The following is a 25,939-nucleotide window of genomic DNA, read 5'->3' on the forward strand; positions in this document are numbered from 1 at the left end:
ATGTCCTGGCTATTATAAACAGTGCTGCGATGAACATTGGGGTACACGTGTCTCTTTCCCTTCTGGTTTCCTCAGTGTGTATGCCCAGCAGTGGGATTGCTGGATCATAAGGCAGTTCTATTTCCAGTTTTTTAAGGAATCTCCACACTGTTCTCCATAGTGGCTGTACTAGTTTGCATTCCCACCAACAGTGTAAAAGGGTTCCCTTTTCTCCACACCCTCTCCAGCATTTATTATTTGTAGACTTTTGGATCGCAGCCATTCTGACTGGTGTGAAATGGTACCTCATAGTGGTTTTGATTTGCATTTCTCTGATAATGAGTGATGTTGAGCATCTTTTCATGTGTTTGTTAGCCATCTGTATGTCTTTTTTGGAGAAATGTCTATTTAGTTCTTTGGCCCATTTTTTGATTGGGTCGTTTATTTTTCTGGAGTTGAGCTGTAGGAGTTGCTTGTATATTTTTGAGATTAGTTGTTTGTCGGTTGCTTCATTTGTTATTCTTTTCTCCCATTCTGAAGGCTGTCTTTTCACCTTGCTAATAGTTTCCTTTGATGTGCAGAAGCTTTTAAGGTTAATTAGGTCCCATTTGTTTATTTTTGCTTTTATTTCCAATATTCTGGGAGGTGGGTCATAGAGGATCCTGCTGTGATGTATGTCGGAGAGTGTTTTGCCTATGTTCTCCTCTAGGAGTTTTATAGTTTCTGGTCTTACGTTTAGATCTTTAATCCATTTTGAGTTTATTTTTGTGTATGGTGTTAGAAAGTGGTCCAGTTTCATTCTTTTACAAGTGGTTGACCAGATTTCCCAGCACCACTTGTTAAAGAGATTGTCTTTAATCCATTGTATATTCTTGCCTCCTTTGTCGAAGATAAGGTGTCCATATGTGCGTGGATTTATCTCTGGGCTTTCTATTTTATTCCTTATTATTTACACATCTTTGATTACTAGTGACCATGGTCATCTTCTTTTAAATGTTTACTCGGCCTTTCTCTTCTTTTGTGAGTACTGTGAAAGCAAAACCAGAATTTAAGCAAACCAAACTCTGCCCAGCTTTTCTGACATAATATAAGCTTTTTGTTTTCCATTGTGCTGACAGACCCTGGTGACAAGAGACTCATGATGACATCAGTACAGCTAGTGAACTATGCTTTAGCTTTCTCTTCTCCAAGCTAAATAAGCCTAATTCCTTACTCCATCCTTGGTGGACCTATTGCCCACACATTTTGGAATTTTCTTATCTCTGTGCCACCTCCAGTTTCTTCAGTCTTTCTTGTATCTGCAGAGCCCTAAACTACATTAGTTCTGTTCTTAAAGGTGTATTCGGTATGGGTCGCAGAGGAAGGTTGTCTCCTGCCTTGTGAGTGATGGAAACTCACACCTACCATTGTTATACAGTCACATGGGATTCTTTTTCCTTCACAAATATGGAGTATTTAGAATGTTCCAGGTCCTGTCTGAGCAACAGGACACAAAGAAATATTAGGTTGGCCAAAAAGTTCATTCAGGTTTTTTCCATTATATCCTGTAAAAATCCAAATGAACTCTTTGGCCAGCCCAATGTAAGGAATGATCCCCGTCCATCTCCCGAGCTGGGGTGAACCTGGATAGGCAGTGGACCTTGTGATAGAGAGTGGGGCACAGCACGGGCTTTGCCTGTGGCCAGTGGAAGAATGCTTAAGTTCTTCTACATCCTTTCTGCCTTTGCAACCCAAATGATAGCCATGTTATTTTCTCTTGTCACTGATGTAGTGGTTTATGAATGCCGGCATACACCCATTTTGTTTTCCAAGGCAAATTTAAATATCTCAACTTGGAAAGTCTGAAGGTTTAAATTCAAGCTAACACACATACCCAGAGCTTATTATTGCCTGGTTTCACTCTATTGGTTGTATATAGATTCTTGAAAAGCAGTATTTCAGCTTCATGAAAGACTAGACTGTCTCCTTTGGGGAATAAAGAAAAGAGAAGAGTTATAAGATACCTTCTAGACTTGGCATACATGAGATAGTTACCATATACAATAAGACTGTATACTAACTTATATAGTATCAAGGTCAAATGTACGGCACCTTATACACGTAGAAAAAGCAAAACTGATAAGAATCATTGGGGAAATGATTTGGAGAGTAGAATAAAACATTGTTCTAGGAAGGAATTTTGTAAGACTATGTGAAATAAAGTGTAGACTTAGATATTCCAGATAGTGTACCGGCATAAGCAAAGGTATAGTTGAGAGAAGGGCTAGCTTGTTTGAGGGCCAGTAAGAATATTGTTCTTTGAGAATCTTCACATTTTTGAAGAAAAACCTGATTTGGTACCATTGAATTCAGCGTAAATTAAAGTGCCTTAAATTATAGAATGAGAAATTTAAATTTCATTTGATTGGCAGTGGGAAAATGTTGAATCTGTAGAAGAGAGACATGCTGAGGTCTGTGTTCTGGTTTGAGGAATGAGAATTTGATGGGATGGTTTGGTTGAAGGAAGAGAGGGAAGAGATTAGTTTATTCTGTTTTGTTTTGCGTTGTGGCAGTTGAGATGGAAAGGCCTTAGAATAGCCATGGGGGAAAGACATGGGGCCGTGATAGTAAAAGTTTTCTTTCCAAGGTAGAGTTGTCTGAACGTAATCACAGATTGGTAGGTTTTAAAGAAAAAAGAAGAGTTATAAGATACCTTCTATACTTTGCACCTTCATGACCCAGAGAATGGTTATACCACTAAACAAAGAGAGGAAATTGCAGATTGATTAGGACAGTAGGCTGTATCAGAATCGCATTGATTTTATGTGCTTAAGGATTTATTTATAAGAGTTCATCTGTCTACAAAGATTTATTTGGGATTGCTCATGTAGGTGTGCAAACTTTGATACCATAAGCATATATTTCTCATCCATTGTCTCAAAAGCTCTGTGAAGTATATTATTATCTCCATTGCATGGATGAAACTCAGAGAGTATAGGTAATTTGTTCACATGGCATAGCTGGGATTTAAATATACTTTAAACTCCTAACTCAGTGATTTAGCTCATGAGCTAAACTTTCTTCCGGGGACATGATAGTGGTAGTTTGAAGAAGAAATCCCCTGAGTGCTTTTGGGAAGGGGAACTAAAAAAATATTTTAGGATCAGGGGAATCTTCCTGACCCATGGATCAAAACTGGGTCTCCCGCACTCCAGGCAGACTCTTTACCATCTGAGGCACCAGGGAAGCCTATTTTAGGATCATAAACTTGATAAAAAGAGTCTTTGTATTTGTATTGCACTCTATATAGGAAATGGGCTTCCCAGGTGGCTCAGTGATAAAGACTCTGCCTGCCAGTGCAGGAGACGCAGGTCCGAGGGTTCAGTCCCTGGATCGAAAAGATCCCCTGGAGAAGGAAATGGCAACCCACTCCAGTATTCTTGCCTGGAAAATCCCATGGACAGAGCAGCCTGGCAGGCTACGGTACCTGGGGCTGCAAAAGAGTCGGACATGACTGAGCAACTCAGCCCATATAGGAAATACTTGGAACAGAGTAAGGTTCCTAACTTCTAGCTAACAAGTCGATATCCTGGATCTCTCTTTCCTAGGAGCTTTAAAGATATGGTGTCTCATGTAGTCCTCACAAACCCCTACAGAGCAGGTACTATGAGTGTTCCCTGCACCATTAAAGAAACTACTCAGGGAAGTTGAGGTCACTTGCCCCAGGATGCTGGAAGACTGCTTCATGATGGAGGGGTGTGGCTTTAATGTCCAGTAGATTGGAGTTTCAACCTTTAGGCCTTTGCTGTGCTTGTCTATAAGATGGGACTGAAATAACAATATCAGAGTTGGAGGCATTATATGAGAATGTATGTATTTATTACTAACATAGAGTCAACACCAAATAAATGGCCATCATTAGTACTCTTCTTTTACGGTAAAGTCATAGCTAGAACCCACCAACTTTTCTTGGTCTCTAGACATTAGTTTTGCCATTATACAGTAACACTCTTGTGGAAGATAGTGGATGAAACCAAGAATTTGGAAGAAATCACAGAGAAGTATGAAAAAGAAGACAGATTTAACAGTCATTTTGTAAAGTAACATGTGCACATGATTTTAAAAAAAATGAAACAATTCAAGTGGGCAGTGTGAAAAGTGTCTCAGACTTCCCTGGCAGTCCAGTGGTTAAGCCTCTGCACTTAAAATGCAAGGGGCACAGGTTTGATCCCTGGTCAGGGGACTAAAATCTCACATGTCGTGTGATGCAGCCAAGAAAATATAAAAATATATATATAATTAAAAGTAAGTCTTCTCTCAGCCCTGCTATCAGCCCACCAATGTCGCTCTGCAGAAGCAATTATTGACAGAGTTCTCTGTTTCCTTCTGTAGATATTTTATGCATATATTGATACAAGCGTATAGGCACATAAATGTGCCCTTAACCATTGATACCATTACACATATGGTGTTCTGTTCTTTGATGCCATCACCTTTTATATAACTAAACTAAAGCACTTTTTTTTTCCCCTGTAGAATAGCAGCCTGACAGGTTATGAATGAAAATTTGTTACATGGAGAGCTGTATTTGTATTTTTATGAGACAAACACCCAGAAATAAATGTTAAAGAGGTTGAAAATTGGTGACTAGTGACCTTTAAGTCAAACTAGACAACCATTAGAAACCGTATAAAAGCTAACTGGTTCTCAGGATGTCTAAAACGAACAAAAACCATTCCTATGAAGTGGAGGAATTAAGATTATTGAAAGTACGGGGAGGGTGAACTAGCCCTGACATAATTAAGGGCGTGCCTAGGACCTGGCTGCCTGCTTCCGAAGTTGGATGCTGATGTTCTTGAAAAGAAATGTGTACATCCTCCCTTCCCAACTTCCTCCTATGACACACTCCACCTCCGCATAGTCTTGACTTTCTATGTCAGGGTACTTTAGAAGGAGCTGAATCTTGAAAACTTAAGATTGCAAGGTCTAGAAAGTCCTCTCACAGGGGAAAAATTAGGACTTGCTGGCTTCTGGGAAATTTTCTTTTTCCATTGTGATGTGAAGGTGTCAAATATTTGTCAGAATTTAAGAATCACCCGGTCTCTGTTCAAATTGGAGCAAGTGGAAACCCTTAAGCCGAAAGAGTAGTTTCAAAGACCCGCTTAGAATGAGCCTTTGTGTTTTATTCTCTGGCTCTCTCAGGGAAGGGACCCTGCAGTTAGGTTGTTAAGTGTTCTTACTACAGTAAAATACAATGATCAATAAGAGAACATATAGGAACAGGATGGTTCTGGTGTATGTGCAAATTTTTGGCATTTGCTTGTTTAAGAGGGTTCCTCGGCTGTTTGATGAATTTAACTAAAGCACCCCTTCTCTGCAGGGAAGAGGGAAAAAAGAGACACACTTGGCTTCTTCTAGTCCTTGTTTTTCTTCTGACTGACTAGGGAACCCAGGATAAGTTACTAAGAACTTTCTAGTCCTTTTGTTTCTCCTTCCGAAAAGGAAGATTTAAAAGGAGAGATTTCTACTTCTAGGATACTGTATCATTTTCTTATTTGATGAAAGTTACGGTTTTTTATTTATCCCCCAAAGAATACCCATAAGGAGTAGGTAGAGATAAGTTAAAGCTACCTAAAGAATTTAATTCCTGGTTGCCCAGTAACCATTAAATCCCTCCACAGTCAGGCAAGAATCACATTCCTGCCTTGAGACAAGATTTAGTCCTTTTTGAACTTACCCTTGGGCTGTGTTCCGAAAGTTTATTTGTAAGCTAGTTGCTTACAACTTGGAATAAAATGGCTTATAAATGGTGGTTAGGTCCTCAGGTCAGAAAATCGAATTTAACCCTCAGAGTGCCTGATGTATACTGCAGGGTGTGAATAGAATGCAGTCCGTGTTTCTATGGAAGCAATCCTTTGGGGGTAGAAACTCACAATGCTGGGGTTTATTCCTTTACTCTGAAAGCTTCTCTGGGTAAGAACTGGACAGTTAATTTTAAGAGGTCTAGTTGCCTTCCTGGTCACTCCACTGACCTTTCAGCTTTCCTGTCTCTGGTCCTGATTTTTCTTTGCATGAAGGTTCTGTGATCTCTCAACATCCCTACCCCACCCTCTCTCTGTCCCCTGACGCCATGCATCGTGGCCCTTCTGAGCGTACTGCCCATCACCCTCATGCTGGCTGGGGTAACAAACACACTGGGCAAGCAAAGCCCCCTATCTCCTGTAGCAGAGGAGCAGGGAAGGCCATCCAGTACTTTGGGAGTCAGAACAACTTGGCCTGGAATCCAGGCTCTGGGCTGCAACCCTAGGGAAGTTATTATACTAAAGATCTGTGAGCCTCTTTTTCTTGATCTTGAATGAGCGAAGTGATATGGAACTCAGGGCATTGTGAGCACTCAGTGGCATTAAGTGCAACACCATCTGCCCTTGAGCACTTGATCAATGTTAGAGTTCCTCTTGCCATGAGCCCGCCACTTCTGTTTTAACCTCTTGAACTCTATAGGGAATTTGTTGTTGCTGAGTTGTTTCCGACTCTTTGCCACCCCATGGGCTCCTCTGTCCATGGGATGCTTCTGGCAAGAATATTGAAGTAGGCTGCCATTTCCTTCTCCAGCACATCTTCCTGATCCAGGGATCAAACCTGCGTCTCCTGCACTAGCAGGCAGATTCTTTACCACTGAGCTACCAGGGAAGCCTGGGTACAAAAAGGGTTGACCTAAGAGTCACCTACATTTTTTTTAAGTCTACTTTAAGCTTGTCCCCAAGTAGTTTTGTCCAGGAGTCAAAGGGGAATAAAGGCTGGGTCAGATTCAGTGAAAGCTGAGATAAAAGGACAGAGAAACAAAGAGGTAGAAAATAGGGTAATGGTTCCCGCCTTTTGTGCAGCAGGAGTCAATAAAAAGGGGTTGGGGGAGCCTGAACATTACTACTGAAAGGGGAAAGGCGAGCACTCATTGGTGTGACTTCAGAGCCATCTAAGAGGTGTGCAGAGGAACTCAGTCTGCCTAACTCTTGGACTGGACCCTCAAATGAGTGAGGGAGGGCATGCTTTCTATCAGGCAACGTCCAACCACATCAGAGTTTTGAACTGATAAAGAAGAGTCTTTTCCCGCTTACATGAAAATTTCATTTCTTGATTCAAATGTATTGTCTAGACACACAGATGGGTGAATGCAGATCTATCCCTAAGGCATCCTTTCTTATTAAAAGCATCCTCAGTCTGTGTCTGGGGACAACGCAGTCCATTATCTAATGAAAAGCTCCTGCCATTGATTAATTTTATAACAGCTGCAGCTAAGTGATGAGTCTTTTTTTTTCTTCTTGAGAATGATTTCTATATTAGCATCTTTAAAAGGACTAGTATCTGGTCTCCAGAAAAAGTAACACATAAAGCTGAAACATACTTTATTTTTATAAACATCATACTCTAATGAGGCTTCTGCATGCATGGGCAGTTTGAGTCACATCACCCATTCCCCACACCCTCCCCCACCTCCAACTAGAAAGCAGCACAGTTTACTATGTTCCTGGTCACTTAAATAGCTTGAATTGTGTACTAGCTTGGACTAACTATCCATGCTTAAGGATTTAACACATTATCTCCTTCCACTTATCAAATAATAACAACAATAATAGAAACCCAAACAGTTTATTTTCCCTAATAAGATTAAGTGGTGAGTACCAGTTACCAAAAGAGAGTTTTGGAAAAGATTAATTTGTTTTTCCCATGCTAATTAGGGTCAGATTTCCACTGATGTCCATTTTGGCATCTATTTTCTTCACAGTGATATTGAAGGGAATGGACATGGGTGGGGATTGGGGACCAGAGAATGAAGAGAGGCAGAGGGAGGATGCAAATCACTTTCAATTAGAAGCAAAAACTGACAATTACATAAAGGATCAACTACAAAGTCTTAATCTGAGTTTTAAGGCTTCTGAATAGTTGAAAGTTACCAAAGCTAAACAGTTTTTTAAAATAACATTTGTCTTAAGAGTGATGAGTATTGGTTTTGCCAATACAATATTGTAAAGTAATTAACCTCCAATTAAAATAAATAAATTTATATTTTTTAAAAAAAGGGTGACAAATAAGGAAAGATGCTACTTGGCTCTAAGGAGATTTTACACTAATGAAGAGAGAAAGATATGACAATGTCTAAAGAGTTAATGAAAAATGAGTTACTTATATGTGTTCATATATATGTAGACATTAATTTTCAGAGAAATAACTAGTATATTTAAAAATTCTTATCCTCATATCTGAGCCAAATCAGATTTGTGATCAGTTCAGTTCAGTCACTCAGTCGTGTCCAACTCTTTGCGACCCCATGAATTGCAGCACGCCAGGCCTCCCTGTCCATCACCAACTCCCGGAGTTCACTCAGACTCACGTCCATCGAGTCAGTGATACCATCCAGCCATCTCATCCTCTGTCATCCCCTTCTCCTCCTGCCCCCAATCCCTCCCAGCATCAGAGTCTTTTCCAATGAGTCAGCTCTTCGCATGAGGTGGCCAAAGTACTGGAGTTTCAGCTTCAGCATCATTCCTTCCAAAGAACACCCAGGACTGATCTCCTTTAGAATGAACTGGTTGGATCTCCTTGCAGTCCAAGGGACTCTCAAGAGTCTTCTCGAACACCACAGTTCAAAAGCATCAGTTCTTCGGTGCTCGACTTTCTTCACAGTCCAACTCACACACCCATACATGACTACTGGAAAAACCATAGCCTTGACTAGATGGACCTTTGTTGGCCAAGTAATGTCTCTGCTTTTGAATATGCTATCTAGGTTGGTCATAACTTTCCTTCCAAGGAGTAAGCGTCTTTTAATTTCATGGCTGCAGTCACCATCTGTAGTGATTTTGGAGCCCAGAAAAATAAAGTCTGACACTGTTTCCACTGTTTCCCGTAAATCAAATCCCTTATGATTATACAGTGGAAGTGAGAAATAGATTTAAGGGACTAGATCTGATAGATAGAGTGCCTGATGAACTATGGATGGAGGTTCGTGACATTGTACAGGAGACAGGGATCAAGCCCGTCCCCACGGAAAAGAAATTCAAAAAAGCAAAGTGGCTGTCTGGGGAGGCCTTACAAATAGCTGTGAAAAGAAGAGAAGCGAAAAGCAAAGGAGAAAAGGGAAGATATAAGCATCTGAATGCAGAGTTCCAAAGAATAGCAAGAAGAGATAAGAAAGCCTTCCTTAGCAATCAGTGCAAAGAAATAGAGGAAAACAACAGAATGGGAAAGACTAGAAATCTCTTCAAGAAAATTAGAGATACCAAGGGAACATTTCATGCAAAGATGGGCTTGATAAAGGACAGAAATGGTATGGACCTAACAGAAGTAGAAGATATTGAGAAGAGGTGGCAAGAATACACGAACTGTACAAAAAAGATCTTCACGACCCAGATAATCACGATGGTGTGATCACTGACCTAGAGCCAGACATCCTGGAATGTGAAGTCAAGTGGGCCCTAGGAAGCATCACTACGAACAAAGCTAGTGGAGGTGATGGAATTCCAGTTGAGCTATTTCAAATCCTGAAAGATGATGCTGTGAAAGTGCTGCACTCAATATGCCAGCAAATTTGGAAAACTCAGCAGTGACCACAGGACTGGAAAAGGTCAGTTTCCATTCCGATCCCAAAGAAAGGCAATGCCAAAGAATGCTCAAACTACCACACAATTGCATTCATCTCACACGCTAGTAAAGTAATGCTCAAAATTCTCCAAGCCAGGCTTCAGCAATAGGTGAACTGCGAACTTCCAGATGGTCAAGCTGGTTTTAGAAAAGGCAGAGGAACCAGAGATCAAATTGCCAACATCTGCTGCATCATGGAAAAAGCAAGAGAGTTCCAGAAAAACATCTATTTCTGCTTTATTGACTATGCCAAAGCCTTTGACTGTGTAGATCACAATAAACTGTGGAAAACTCTGAAAGAGATGGGAATACCAGACCACCTGACCTACCTCTTAAGAAACCTATATGCAGGTCAGGAAGCAACAGTTAGAACCGGACATGGAACAACAGACTGGTTCCAAATAGGAAAAGGAGTACATCAAGGCTGTATATTGTCACCCTGCTTATTTAACTTCTATGCAGAGTACATCATGAGAAACGGTGGGCTGGAAGAAGCACAAGCTGGAATCAAGATTGCCAGGAGAAATATCAATAACCTCAGATATGCAGATGACACCACCCTTATGGCAGAAAGTGAAGAGGAACTAAAAAGCCTCTTGATGAAAGTGAAAGAGCAGAGTGAAAAAGTTGGCTTAAAGCTCAACATTCAGAAAACTAAGATCATGGCATCTGGTCCCATCACTTCATGGGAAATAGATGGGGAAACAGATTTGTGATAGCCTCATTCAAAATAAATGCCTTGTTGGATGTTCTGCAGATCTATTTATGTCTAGCCTTAGCCATATAAGCCCTCTATTGTAACATTGTTTTAAACATGAAATTAACTACATCAGTGGCACCACTTGGTAGCAAGAATGGGGAACTCTGATCCAAGATCTCTTTACTGCTTTCTTCCTCTACCCCAAGGAGAATTGCAAGGGAAAAAATGGTGCTCTCTATTTGGTATTCTGTGTCTTGTTGCTTATAGTTCGATTAATGTGTCAGTCAGAAATACATTTGCTGCAAGTAACAAAACATCTGACTGGTTGTGTCTTAACCACAGAGGAGTTGTTGTTGTTGTTGTTGTTGCTGTTTTTTAATAACAAACAACCTAGAGACAGTAGAGAGCTAAGGCAGAGTTCAGTGATGGCATCAGAGATCTGGGCCTCTGTTCTGCTGTAGCATCTTTAGTGAGTGACCTTTGACCTCCTAGTAGCTTAATGATGGGTGCCCCTCAGGCAGGAAGGAGAAAGGACCTTCTCCAGCTCAGGCTCTTTGTCTTTCATTTTGGAAAAGGAAACCTTTCCCAGCAGATACCTTGTTAAGCATTGACCAAAGCCATGTCTACATGGGGCTTCCCTGGTGGCTCAGACAGTAAAGCATCTGCCTGCAATGCAGGAGACCTGGATTTGATCCCTAGAGAAGGAAGATCCCCTGGAAAAGGAAATAGCAACCCACTCTAGTACTCTTGCCTGGAAGAATCCCATGGATGGAGGAGCCTGGTGGGCTACAGTCCATGGGGTCGAAAAGAGTTGGACACGACTGAGTGACTTCACTTTCTTTCTTTTCACGTCTGCCTGTTTGCCACTGGTGGATTAAAGAATTGAGATCCTCCAGACTTTGTAGTGGAAAAAGACTTTGAAAATGAGTATTGAGTGAACCAACCTACAGAATCTGCCACAGCTAGATATGGCTGAGTCATCTTTCTAGATTACAAGCATTCTCTGTAGATAACCTTTGTTCTTTCTCCTTTTGTTCCAACTCCTTGATCTCTGGGGGAGGTCTTGATATCTTTGTTATGTGTGTTTCAAAAGAGAAGCCCAAGCTCAGGCTGTAGTGATTCACCCAGCGCAATGGGAAGTGATGTTATTTGAAGAAAAATCACATGTGGTATCAGTGTCACCAGCAGGTTAAATCTGGTGAAATTAGGGAGTTTCCTTTCCAAATCTCATCCAATTCAAACCATTTATTGATCACCAATATCTACTGCCCTTCGGTGTCAGTGATACGAAACACAGCACAAGCTGTCCAGAAATCTCCATTCCCTGTCCCATCATTTCTTCCTCAAGTAAAAGAATGAATGATAAAGCTACTTGTAGTTAGTTATATCTTTCATTTTTACCAGTATTGCTATAGACAGGATTTTTATTGTATATTGAGTATTTAAATAAATCTTAAATAAACCTGTGGAGAAGGCAATGGCACCCCACTCCAGTACTTTTGCCTAGAAAATCCCATGGACGGAGGAGCCTGGTAGGCTGCAGTCCATGGGGTCACTAAGAGTCGGACACGACTGAGCAACTTCACTTTCACTTTCCACTTTCATGCATTGGAGAAGGAAATGGCAACCCACTCCACTGTTCTTGCCTGGAGAATCCCAGGGACGGGGAAGCCTGGTGGGCTGCTGTCTATGGGGTTGCACAGAGTCGGACACGACTGAAGCGACTTAGCAGCAGTAGCAGTAAATAAACCTTTGTGAGCTAACTTAGAAATTAATCAGATTCATAAATAACATGGCTTAATGGAAAGTTTTTCAAGTTCATTAATCTTAAAAATGTTCAGTGGAATAGTGTATGTCATGATGGAAACTAATTTTGTGTTTGATATATAAAAAATCACGGCTCTGCAGTATGTATTTCTGAATGTACAAAAGCATGCTCACATAACCAAAGTTTTCTATGTGTATACTGCTTGGCACTTCACAGACACCAAGGAAATACATATTGATTTTTATGTGAGTAAATAATTTATCTTTGTGTTTTTTCCAGGATTTTAGAAGCCTGAAACTTTAAGCCCTGAGCTTAGGATATACTTAGGCCCACAGTGGATGCTTCAATAAATGTGAATTGCTGATTTTAAAATGTTTAAGTAATGGTTGCTTCATGAAAGATAGTTAGACTAGTTTCAGATTTTGGTTCTGTCTTCCCATCCATTCTTGTACTCGTGTATTGAGGCAGTATTTTTAGTGGCACGGTCATTTAGTTTGAATGCGTTAGTAAAAGGTGGGAATTAATAGCTGGAAAATTTTGGGAAAACCCAGTAAGAAATGTTTCCACAGCGTCATTTGAGTGAAAGCCAGATAACAGCTAGTTATTGGAGGAACTTGACTGTAAAAACGTTGACATAGACATGAAAAAGAGAGTAAAAGTAAATCTGGGGGGAGGATAGGGAGTGATCTGAGGCAAGACTTGTAAAAGAAATGCCTCCTGGAGCCAAATTGGTGGCTGGGTGGGAACTGGGGCAACCTGAAAAGCTTCTGTTAGGGCTAATTTGGCCTCAGCTTCCCTCATTGACATGCAAGAATGTGAGTCTTTAGGTTCTTCCAGAGAAACAAGACCATGGGAAGTCTACAGACCTCTGTTGGCCAATCATTCAGCAAGTTAAAAAACCATTAGAGGAGCCAAAACCAACCAAATAAAACCCCCCAAAAAAACAGTTCTGCAGACTAAATTCAGCCAGTTACTGGCCTTGGATCTATGGTTACTGGAGAAATCATTGAAAGAGATTGCAGTTTGGGGAGAAAGACCATATGTCGAAATCTTGAGCGATAAGAGTGGAGAAATAAATAAGTAAGCTGAGGTGCAATCAGGGTTGGAATGTTAGAGTGTAGGAAAATCTGGTTGAGCCATTCTAAAACTGGAAACAAAGATGAGACTAGCATTAAAGGAAATGAGGACATTTGCTGCTGTTTATTTTTATCATGAAAGTAGATTTACCACAAATTCCCTAACCGTGAGAAGGCCAGTAGATTTGAAATAGGTAGTGTCAACTCTATTACAAAGAAAGTATGGTTTTCCAGCCCCCCACAATTAGGGCACAGATTTTTCTTTAAACTGTGAAGTTGGTTGTATGAAAAATTGTACAAAGGAATAAAAATCAAGTCACACTGGATCATTTTTAAATGTCTCACATGTATTATAAAGTATAAAATGTAATTAAGCTATCTCTGCCCTGGAGACTCTGCAAAGTGTGTTCATTTATGAAGAGAGTGTGGAAGGGTTGGTTAATTAGTGGAGTTGAGAACAGAGTTGAAGGAGACTGGGCTAATTTTAGAAGTTTGTATAGTTCTGATGGTTGTGTGGGTTAGTTGAGTGGCCCCACATTAGGCTTGAGGAACTCAGGCGAGACCAGTGACTGAAGGTTCTGAGACAGAGAAAGGTAATAATACCATTCATCCCAGTGATGAATGGGGACTGTGTGACTGTTAGTCTCTCATCAAGAAGAAGACCAGAGGGACTTCCCTAGTGGATAGGAGTCTACCTACCAGTGCAGGGGACACAGGTTTGATCCCTAGACTGGGAAGATTCCACATGCTGTGGGGCAGCTAAGCCCGCGAGCCACAACTACTGAGCCCGCCATCCACAACATGAGAAGCCCAAGCACCAACTAGAGAGAGGAGCCCCCGCTCGGTGCAGCTAGAGAAAAGTGCTGAGCAGTCATGAAGACCCGGAACGGCCAAAAAAGAAAATCTTAAAAAAAAAAAAAAAAAAAAAAAGGAAACCAGAAGGAAAGAGCTTTGGCTTGATTTCAGTTCAGTTCAGTCGCTCAGTCATGTCCAACTCTTTGCAACACCATGGACTGCAACACGCCAGGCCTCCCTGTCCATCACCAACTCCCAGAGCTTACTCAAACTCATGTCAATAGAGTCGGTGATGCCATCCAACCATCTCATCCTCTGTCGTTCCCTTCTCCTCCTGCCCTCAGTCTTTCCCAGCATCAAGGTCTTTTCAAATGAGTCAGCTTTTCGCATCAGGTGGCCAAAGTATTGGAGTTTCAGCTGCAGCATCAGTCCTTCTAATAAATACTCAGGACTGATTTCCTTTAGGATGGACTGGTTGGGTCTCCTTGCAGATTGGCTTGATTTAGTGTGGTTCTAATTGGAGCATGAAGCAGATGACAGGGAAGGCTGATCAGAGAAGGAGGGTCAGTTTAGAGACCTTGCTGATTGAAGCTCCTTCTGGCTGACGGTAAGGATGGCAAATAAGGAAGTGCTTAGCTAGAAAAGCTTTTCCAGTGGCTTGACTGAAGGAGAAAAGGCACAGTCTGGAGTTTGGGAGTAGGGTTTACGTTCTTCGAGTGTGCTGCCACGGCACTCGACCCCTCTGTTTTCAGGGCCTTACCTCACTCCCAGGTTTAGTTACTCCTGCTGCCTCCACGTCTGGTGCACCTTTTTCTGAGATTAACCCTCCAGCCTCCTGGCAGGGTGAAGCAGGGGGAGACTGGAATGCTTGGCCCACCTCACATGAATTTAGGCTTGCAATTTCTCCCAAATCAGCTACCATCCAGTCACCTTCTGAGCTTCTGAGGCTCTGGAGCTTTGGTCTCTTGTCGTCTCGTCTCGAATTTTGTCTCTTTTCTTTTAGGTAGATGTCAATCTCCATTCTTTTTTCTGTCATCCTAGTAGTTTCAGAAATGAGAAATAAATGACTCTGTTCCATCTGCCACGTTTACCTGGAAGTTCTGAGACCTAGTTCCTTACCATGATATGCAGGGCCCTAAAGGGGCCCTGCCCCTGTCTACCTGGTAGGTCTTAGTTGGGGCCATTCTTCATCAGCCTGGGCTTTCTTAGGAGTCTTAATGGTCTACAGTCTTTTCTGCTGAAGAGCTTTTTTCAAACGTGCTGACTTTCATCTTGCTTTGCTCTTCCTCCTCTTCACATAGCCAACTCCCATCACTCTTCATCTCTGCTTAAATGTCACTTTCTCAGAGAGGCCTTCCTGGCCTGTGTCTCCCTTTGTCCTCACTCTCAATAAGCATTGAAAGGATAGGTGAAAGGATGATGATTAGATGGATATCTTTATTTTTTACCTTGAGTAACATTGGTGTATAACATTATGAGTTTCAAGTGCACAACATTGTATTTCTACTTCTGTATACCCTACCCTACGTACTCATCCCCCCAAATTTAGTTTCTGTCTGCCACCATACTAGTTGATCTTCTTAGCTCATTTTGCCCTGTCCCCTCCTTGCCTTCTGCTAACCGCTACTCTGTTCTCTGTACTTGTACATTTGTTCTTATTTGGTGGATGTCTTTTAAAGAGCTGTAAACTGGTTTAGCCTAAACAGTCTTTTTGAATCAATATTATTTTTTTATACATTTTTCTGGTGGGCAGGGTTTGAGAGTTGGAGCCCAGACTCTTTCTGATCTGAAACTTAAGTAAAAGGAACATGGCACAGCAGTGTCCACATGAGTCCCTTCTCCATTATCGGGCGTGGGGGGGAGGTAGAATTCGGGCCCAGAAATGGTATTTAAGATACACGGTTTCCCTCCCACCCCCTCCCCCAAGAACTTTACATTGGCCATTTGTTACAGAAACTGCTTTCTCAACAAACCTTTTACCAGAGCAGCAAACAAGAAGCAAAGCTCATTTTAATTTCTGCTCTTCCAGGAGCACAGTGTTGCTAAGAAATAGTAAGATTGTGTTAGGAAGGCCAAGTGAGATGCAGGAGCCAGAAAGGTCTTGAACAACCCACAGTCAGGATTTCATGCTATCTTTTATTTCTCAGTTGAACTTCCTTATTTTTTATTGGGTTTGGTTTGTTTCTCTCCTTCAGAATTCTAAGTCTTCTAACATTTGTGTGACTCTGGGTCTTTTATTGCTTCTCTTCATTTTTCAGAGAAAAAGTATTCTGGAGAGTAACTGGTAGTGAATAAAGTAATACTGTTTCTCATCTGGAAACATAACTTGATAGGAATTATAAATTCACAGACTCGACTTACTGCAAGTTATGCAAGTATGAATGTGTCATTCCTGTTTATCTCTCTGTAGGTTTATTTTTTTCCCCATTTAAGTAAAGCTCAGTGTTGAGGATGAGGTTTAAAGGAGTTTAGATTTTAAAAGGCCTCTAATATATCTAAAAAATTATAGACCATCATGTGTTAATGAACCTCTTCTCTCTCAGCTAATTCTTTCAAGATATGTTGCAGAAATCCCCCGTGTTGTTGAAGAGTTTTTGAAGACTTCCCCATAATTTTACATTGTACTCTTAAGACTTCTGAAGCCTAGACATCTTGATTCAATTTGCTTTCAAGACAGACTTGGTTGAAATTACTCCATTAGTCTCAAGCCTTATAAAGACTTATCTATGGTTCTCGTCTGTCCTAGTGACTTTGAGCTGGCAAGAATAATGCTTATTGTGTGGAGAGTCCATTCTTCTATAGGAATACTGAGGCTGGGGGATTGGAGATATATTATTATATTTTAAAATCTTTAGTTTTTGTTTTTGGCCACACCACTCAGCTTGTGGGATCTTAGTTCCCTAACCAGGAACTGAACCCTGGCCCTTGGCAGTGAGCACACAGTCATAACCACTGGACCACCAGGGAATTCCCCAAATCACCCACCTTTCTATATTAGAAGGGGTATGAGAGGAGACTACCTTGTTTTGGCATCTTTAGAAAATTTGGAAATTGATTAAAACAGATAGGCAGTAGTAGTTTAATTCACATATGCAAACCTCTGAAGTTGGAACTATATGAAAAAACATCATAATTCCTCTAAACTTTATTTTTCACTCATAATCACCTGAGTGATTTGGCAGAGTTGATAGGAAACAAAGACCACACCACTCATTTATCTGTTGGAATAATCTTGAGCCATCCAGCTCTTTCCACTCATTACATTTATGGGGGTCATTGTCATTCTATCTAATAGATAAACATACTAAAACTTTGGGCCTTTCTAAAAAGTGCCCACAAGCTACTGGAAAGTTGGACCAAATACTCCTTGTTTTAAATTCTAGACCTCAGTTCATTCCTTGGTAGCAGGTTTTTGAAGTATGATGAAAAGGTAGGAACCAGCTGTAAAATTAAAGTGAGGGGGCTTACTGTTTTATTTTTACAATATTTTCCAAATTCTCCCCTGACTTTAAAATGCTGAGGTGTTTTTCAATCTTTTTGCAAGAGCATGTCCAACAATGTGTAGATTTATGGCTCAGACTTGATCGGTCATTCCTCTTTTCTGGTGAATTTGACACCTTCCACCACTATCCTCCACAGAATGAAAGTGAAAGTTATATGACAGAAGTGAAGTGAAGTTGCTCAGTTGTGTCCGACTCTTTGCAACCCCATGCAACCGTAGGCTCCTCCGTCCATGGGATTTTCTAGGCAAGGATACTGGAGTGGGTTGCCATTTCCTTCTCCAGGAGATCTTCCCAACCCACGGATTGAACTCAAGTCTCCAGCATTGTAGGCAGACGCTTTACAGTCTAAGCCACCAGGGAAGAAACATTTAGCATAGCCAAGGGAAATTCATTGGCTTAAAAAAGGTGCAACAAAACCTGTTGTCTGTTCTGTGCCTCACAGTAAGAGCCAAATGGACCATCACTTTAGTAGCTGGTGATCCAACTTGAGAGGGTAGATGATGTAATTGTTCCCTTTGTTCCTTAAGTTTCTACTTTCTCCATTTTTAGACCAGAACCAGCCCTGGATAAAATAAATCATGAAGAAGAGGAATGTACAGTTCAGCATGTTGAGTGCCCTAAAGTGCGCTTCCTATCAACTGCCATGCAAACATGTTGTAACTCATTTCTTGGGTAGTCACACTTGTTCACTTTTCAAGTTCCAGTTGTGAGAGCTAGTGAGCTCCTCATAGCTTGGGCCAGAGTCCTGGAAAACCAGCTCCCGGGGAAAGTGGAGGCTGGCCTCCCATGGGGGATGGGCACTGGGACTTTAAGCTATATTTCTTTTTTTTTTTTTTTTGGACAGAAATGTCTTTGTTTATTTGAATTTTCTTTTCTTTTCTTTTCTTTTTTTTTTTTTAAACACTGATGAGGGCCTGAACTTCGACTTCTGCATGTTAGAAATTTTTTCCAACTTAATGAGGAACTAACAATTGTGCTGTCACTGTTTTCCAAGTTGTCACTAAGATCTCAAGGCTTTTAGTGATTTCTGTGATGTACTTTTAGTCAGATGTTTACCATCATTACCTTTTATCCTTACATGGGCTTTGGAGAAAGACAGACCTGAGTTTGAATCCTATGCTGCTGCTGCTAAGTCGCTTCAGTCGTGTCCGACTCAGTGCGATCCCATAGACGGCAGCCCACCAGGCTCCTCCGTCCCTGAGATTCTCCAGGCAAGAACACTGGAGTGGGTTGCCATTTCCTTCTCCAATGAATGAAAGGAAAATGAAAGTGAAGTCACTCAGTCGTGTTCGACTCTTAGCGACCCCATGGACTGCAGCCTTCCAGGCTCCTCTGTCCATGGGATTTTCCAGGCGAGAGTACTGGAGTGGGTTGCCATTGCCTTCTCCTTTTAAGCTACATTTCACATGCATACTTTAGCTATGTGATCAGCCCCAGCCTCAGCTCGGGACCGTGTCACAGAGTCCGCAGCTGTACCGAATCTTGAGGTTTCAGTGTGTGTCCTCCACATTTTCACAAGGTGGCGGCGACCAGCTGTAAGCCAGAGGGAATGGTGCTGCCAATTCCTAGCAAAACATGCGGATTCAGACAACACAGATGGTTATCTCTCTGGAGTAGGACTTTTTAAGGAAACCAGAACTCCGTTGAAATTCACTGATGGTTACTGGATATAAATCTATAAATCTGCATGGCTTCTGTCGCAGTATGATGAAAACTAGATGTTTTCCCTGTTCCCGTCTTGTGGTATTCCTGAATCACTGTGTGCTCATTAGTTGGACCATGCTACATGGGAAACTGGTGGCAGAAGGCTTGTTCTCTGCATTGTGTTGGAGGGAATGCTTGAAAGGGTGTCACAGTGGATCGACTCCAGGCAGAATGTGCCATATTTAGAAGGATTTGAGAGGGAAGAATGTTTGAACTGCTTTAGGGAAGCTGAGAGTGCTGCTGGAGCAAGAATGTTCCAGATGCTTGTCTCTGATAGTATTCTACCATGAGCCACACCCTGAAAGAATCACATCATCCTTGCCTCTCCCACTTGGATCTCTAGCTCCTGGAATTTGCCAATTCTTGAGGGTTGGATGGAGCTTCTGACCTTATTTAGACCACTTGTTCTGAATTCTGAATACACCTTGGAAAATCAGAAAGAGGGTAGGACACCTTTAATTTATTTTATTAGTGTTCATCATAAACAAGAGACCCACAAATATAATCTAGAGATGAAGTTTTGGTCTAATTGGCTATGCTGCTGCTGCTGCTAAGTCACTTCAGTCGTGTCCGACTCTGTGTGACCCCAGAGATGGCAGCCCACCAGGCTCCCCCGTCCCTGGGATTCTCCAGGCAAGAACACTGGAGTGCTCCCCCGTCCCTGGGATTCTCCAGGCAAGAACACTGGAGTGGGTTGCCATTTCCTTCTCCATTGCATGAAAGTGAAAGTGAAGTCACTCAGTCGTGTCTGACTCCTAACAACCCCATGGACTGCAGCCCACCAAGCTATTCCATCCATGTCCATGGGATTTTCCAGGCAAGAGTACTGGAGTGGGGTGCCATTGCCTTCTCCCCAATTGCCTATAATGGTCATTAAATAATCCACAAGCCCACAGAATGGAATGTAGAAAGATAGAAAAACAAAAGACAACACAGGTCTCTATACAGAGTTTATACTTGAACTTTTAACGTGAAACAAGAAACTGTATTAAAATGTATAATTAAAGACTCATTTGAGGGCTTCCCTGGTGGCTCAGTGATAAAGAATCTGCCTGCAATACAAGAGACTGGGGTTCAATCCCTGGGTGGGGAAGATCCCCTGCTATTTCCTATGGGAGGAAATAGCACCCATCGAAGTATTCTTGCCTGGAGAAGTCCGTAGACAGAGAAGCCTGGCAGGCTACAGTCTATGAGATTGCAAAGAGTCGGACACAAGCTAGCGACTAAACAACAACAAAGACTCAATTATACCTGAAGGTATAGGTCAGTCACCTGGGGATCTTGTTAAAATGTTGATTCTGGTTCACAGAGCTGGGTGGGCCCTGGGAATCTGCATTTCTAACAAGGTCAGAAGAGATGCTGATGCCATTGTTTCCTCAAATCATAATTGGGGTAAAAAGGATCTGCCCAGGTTCTCTTGGGTCAATAGGTGTTGGGAGCCACTGTGGTTATACAGAGGTGTGGGCTGCCTTCTTAGCCATATCTTGGCTACCAGTTTCTAACCAAAGCAGGTCTTAGAACAAGATTTGTCACCTATGAACACTTACTAGTCACAGAGCAGAAAACAATTTTAAAGCCCGTGCTTAAGACTCCGTGAAGTCCCAACTCTGCCTTTGGAGAGCTTGGGACGAGAGCCTTGCAATCCACATCTGCCACGGTCCTTAACACGATGGTTCTCAAAGTGTGGTCCCTGGACCAGCAGCATCAGCAGTGACCTAGAAACATGTTAGAGATGCAGATCCTCAGGCCCGCTGTAGACCTGAAGAATCAGAAAATCTGCACGTGGGGCCTGGGAATCCGGGTTTTTAACCAGCCCTCCAGGTGTATCTGATGTACACTCAAGTTGGTGAACCACTGCTACAACAGCAGGATTCTGTCAGCCGTCTAATTGAATTCAGGCAACCAAGAGTCCCAGAACTACAGCTGGAGCTCTTGGAATCCAGCCTACTGCACCACTTTGAAAGGTAGAGGGCCTGCTAGATTCTTCTCACACCCCATTAACGTAAGGGCAGGGCATGTTTCTAAACCCTTTGCAGCAGTCCTTGTATTTTGTAAACTACGAATATCACTAACACAAGCCCCTCTCACATTAATTAGGATCCTAGATGTATTAATAGGATTTTAGGTGTAACATGAGCTAAATATAACTCAGGCTTTTACAGTGGCAGCCTCTGGAGTGAGGGTTTTTGATTAATTGCTAGCCAGCCACCCCTGGAGTGTGCTTTCCTGATTAAGACAACTGACCGCCTCTGCAGCATAGCTAAGCTAACACACACATACATCATTCTACTCTGTCCAGGGGAGGATTTCTTTTTAACTCTTAAAATCTACTTTATTAAGGCATTTGTTGTTGTTCATTCACTAAGTTGTGTCAGACTCTTTGTAACCCCATGGACTGTAGCACAGTAGGCTTCCCTGTCTTTTGCTATCTCCCAGAGCTTGCTCAAACTCATGTCTGTTGAGCTGGTGATGCCATCCAGCCATCTCATCCTCTGTCACCCCCTTTTCCTACTGCCCTCAGTCTTTCCCAGCATCAGGGTCTTTTCCAGTGAGTCAGCTCTTCACATCAGGGAGCCAAAGTATTGGACCTTCAGTATCAGTCCTTCCAATCAATATTCAGGGTTGATTTCCTTTAGGATTGACTGGTTTGATCTCCTTGCAGTCCAAGGGACTCTCAAGGGTCTTCTCCAACACCACAGTTTGAAAGCTTCCATTCTTTGATGCTCAGCCTTCTTTATGGCCCAACTCTCATATCCATACAAGGCATACATAAATACAATAAAATGTATATACTCTCAAGTGACCTTCATAACAGTCAAGATAAATATCATTTTAATCACATAAAAAATAGCCTTGTGTTCTTTTCAGTTAGTTACCCACCCCCTCCCCACTCCTGGCTACCATCTACCTGCTTTCTGTCAGTATAGGTGAGATTAACCTGTTCTAGGATTTCATATAAATGGAATCAAACAGTATATTTTTTTACTCTTTGTGTTGTTACCCAGGGTAACATTTTTCAAATCGGCTCACATTGTTGCATTGTCAGTAGTTAGTTCCTCTTTATTACAGAGTAGAATTCCCATTGTGTGACTGTACCACAATTTGTTTATTCATTCTACTATAGTTTTCTTTCCAGTTTTTGGCTCTTATGGATGAAGGCTACTCTGGGCATTCGCATAGACATCTTTTTGTGACATGTCTTTATTTCTTTGGGGTGACTATCTAGGAGTAGATTTTTGGGTAATAAGATAGATGTTTGTTTAATTTCATGAGAAATTGCTAACCAGATTGTCCAAAGTAGTCATACTGTTTTGTATTCCCACCAACAATGTATGAGAGAGAGTTCCAGTTACTCCACATCCTTGCCACCATTTAGTATTGTCTGCTTTTTGGCATTTATGTTGGATATTTCAAAGTAAATTGCAGACCTTGTTTTTCTTTCCCCTAATTTCATTTTAGCTTATTATATTTGATCTCTTCAAAGGCCATCAATCTAATAATGTTGACCCATCAACTTGGATATGGATTAAATTATTTCCCTTTCCTAATCTCCAGTTAGAATTGGTTCTGTGGGTGCCATTTGTTTATGGTTATTAGTCATGTTTGCCAGTATTTTTTCCATTCTTTTATTCATTCAGTTTGTCAGAGTCCCTGAGCTGTATTAGACCTGCATTCTCAGAGAACAGTTGTATGTTAAGTCACCAGGAAATACAACAGAAGTTGGGGACAGGGTACTGGTCTTCAAGGAGCTTTTTGGAGCTGGGTTTATGAAACATAAATGCACAAAAATACAAGAAAAGAAATATAGCTTGGTGTATATTAAGACTTATGCAAAATTTGTAAATAGAGATTTATGCTAGGTGAGATGATTTGGGGCTTAATAGACAAGTGACAGTAGAAACCACTGTAGCAGAAATTGTTGAGTTGTTAATCTGTGCAGAATAATAGAATGGTTGCACCTTATTATATAAAGCTAAATGTAATCCCAATGTTTTTCACTTGATTTTAAACAAAATATAGCAGTGTCTTTTATTAGTACAGAATATGGACAGAAACAAATATCCATCCTGATATGGATTTGTAACTTTTCTTATTGACATCTGATATCATTTTTGTATATTTAACATGCACCCAAATTTTTGATCAGCAAACATTTCTGATTAGTAAATGTGTGTGTGTGCACACACGAATTTGTGAACTTCTTTTTAAACCAGCTCTCTTTTATCCTGTCTTTGCCAACTTATATACTTTTAAAATAAATGCAGAAGAGTTAAATAGAAGGAATCTGTGGAATCAGGCAGACCTAAACCTGGATGAGAGTTAACTTTGCCAATTATATTTTAAAATACATCTCACACACAGACACATACACATGTTAAATAAGAAATGTTACAAATGTTAACAGTGCACATCTTTGTGTAGTGAGATTATGGATAATTTATTTACTTGATTCCATGCTTTCCTTTAATTTCTTTGTTTTCCACAGTGAGCATGTATAACTTTGATAATTAGAAAAAATGTTATATGCCACTTGATTGTTTGCTAAATTCTCATAGCTAGTCCAATGACATATTCCCTGTTCTTTTTAATCTTACGTTGCTCATGACTTAGAGGGGTGGGATTCAGGGGAGAGGGAAGAAGGTCCAAGAGGGAGGAGATACATGTATATGTGTACATGCTTAGTCTCTCAGTCGTGTCTGATTCTTTGCAACCCTATGAACTGTAGCCCGCCAGGCTCCTCTGACCATGGAATTCTCCAGGCAAAGATACTGGAGTGTGTAGCCATGCCCTTCTCCAGGGGATCTTCTCGACCCAGGAACCTGTGACTCCTGCATTGCAGGCAGATTTTTTACCATCAGAGCCACCAGGGATATACCTGGTTCACTTTGTTGTGCAGCAGAAACGAACATAACATTGTAAAGCAATTATACTCCAATAAAAAAATAAAATAACAGGAAAAACATTTTAAGTCTCACTACAACAGAACCAAGATTACAGTCTAGGAAATAAATACGTGTCCCTCTATTCTCTCTTGGGAACAAGAACTACATGAGCACCCTGCAGGTTATGCTACTGTCGTCCCTCAAAGAACTTAGCTTTCCTGATCATCAAAGAGTAAAAAGACATTTTTTTTTCCTTCCCCACATTGACAGAATTTCACTTTTCCAAAATTGGGGCATATACAAGAGATTTTTTTCCCTAGCCTTTTGTTGGCAGATCATTGGGAGCTTATCTGTGTTATTTGATGAAATAACAAATGATCTTTGTTTTCCCCCTTTCTTCTTCAGCTGACCTGAATAATGTCAGGTTCTCGGCTTATAGGACTGCCATGAAACTCCGAAGACTGCAGAAGGCCCTTTGCTGTGAGTATGAACCAGTGCTTGAAATACTTGATAGTTACTCTTTGCTTTAAAAAAAAAATGATTGGGGTATTTGCTCTTGAGGAGGGGAGAAATAGCTCTCTCAAGTTTAGTTGTAACATGGAATTCATTTTTTTTCAAATCTCCTTGGCTTAGTGTACATCTAGATTGGGGCTTCCCTGATTGCTCAATTCTAGGGCTTCCCTGGTAGCTCAGCTGGTAAAGAATCCACCTGCAGTGTGGGAGACCTGGGCATCTAGATTACTCTGTCAAATTGTTGAGAATCATTCTTGTCACCATTCCTCAGCTACTGATGTTGAATTGATAAGAGACTGATCATTTTTATTTTCTAATGTATGGCACTGGCATCCAGAATTATCTTTATGAAACTTGAATTATCTCCCCCATTCCACCTTTATTTCTTCTTAGAAAATGTGTTTAATGTTTGAAGTATTAGCACTCGGTTGCCTTAGCCAACCAAAGCTCAGAGATGTGTATTGTTTTTTAGCTTGAATGCTAATGTTGAGATCAATGCTGTCATAGAAGAATGACGACAAGGTTGTTTTTCTGCTTTTGCTAAATAGCATGCCTCAGTGGGAAGAAAAATCCCAGAGTGTCACACAACACTCTTGGTTCATTAGAGAGTTTATGTAACTGTTACTAAGTCATTGAGAGCCCGTGTATGCTGATGATGTGAGCACAAAATAGGCACAGTCCTTACGCTGATGGAACCTATAGTCAGTCTAATGAGGGACACATAGGGTATCCAGAAGTCTACAGACATAGGTAAACATATATAAGATCATCAAGAACCTCTACAATCTGTTTTTTTTTTTTGTTTTTTTTTTTTAAGCAATGAGATTGCCTCTATTAAGGCTTTATGGGCACCTGAGAAAAAGTGAAAGGATAGTTTGAATGTTGTATATTTAGTCACATGACAGTGAGTGGGGTACCATGAGAACAGCTAGTTGTGGGGGTGAGGTACTGAGAAGGTTTGCTTGAAGAGCCACGTGAGTCCAGAAAGGTAAGTAGAGTTCAGTCTGGGAGGAGCGTTCTCATCAGAAGGCAGAGTGTGTGTTGAGGCATGGGGTCCAGAGATGTACTCAGGAACTGAAAATGCCACAGCATGATAAAACACAGGAGCTCCAGGGAGGGGCTGTGGTGAAATATTCGGCTGGAACCAGGCAGACTGTGAAAGGTTTTTACACTTAAGTTACACAGGGTGGGGAGGAGAGGGTGGGACAAATTGAGAGACTAGCATTGAAACATATATATCACCATATGTAAGAGAAATGGCCAATGGGAATTTGCTGTGTGACCCAGGGAGATCAGACCAGTGCTCTGTGATATCCCAGAGAAGTGGGTTGGGGTGGGAGGTGGGAGGGAGGGGACATATGTATACCTATGGCTGATTCATGTTGATGGATGGCAGAAAC

General features: G+C 41.3%; 1 protein-coding gene across 12 annotated transcripts in view; it reads left to right on the plus strand.

Annotated features, from left to right (window-relative positions):
- DMD (dystrophin) overlaps positions 1 to 25,939 on the plus strand; it is a 2,362,639-nt gene that overhangs the window by 2,221,235 nt on the left and 115,465 nt on the right. For all 12 annotated transcript variants that reach the window (XM_070783459.1, XM_070783466.1, XM_070783462.1 and 9 more), the window contains one exon: positions 24,432 to 24,506. In XM_070783459.1, the coding sequence (XP_070639560.1) occupies positions 24,432 to 24,506 (75 nt within the window). The remainder of the gene's footprint in view (positions 1 to 24,431; positions 24,507 to 25,939) is intronic.

Source organism: Bos indicus, chromosome X (assembly GCF_029378745.1).
Source record: "Bos indicus isolate NIAB-ARS_2022 breed Sahiwal x Tharparkar chromosome X, NIAB-ARS_B.indTharparkar_mat_pri_1.0, whole genome shotgun sequence".
NCBI lineage: Eukaryota > Metazoa > Chordata > Mammalia > Artiodactyla > Bovidae > Bos > Bos indicus.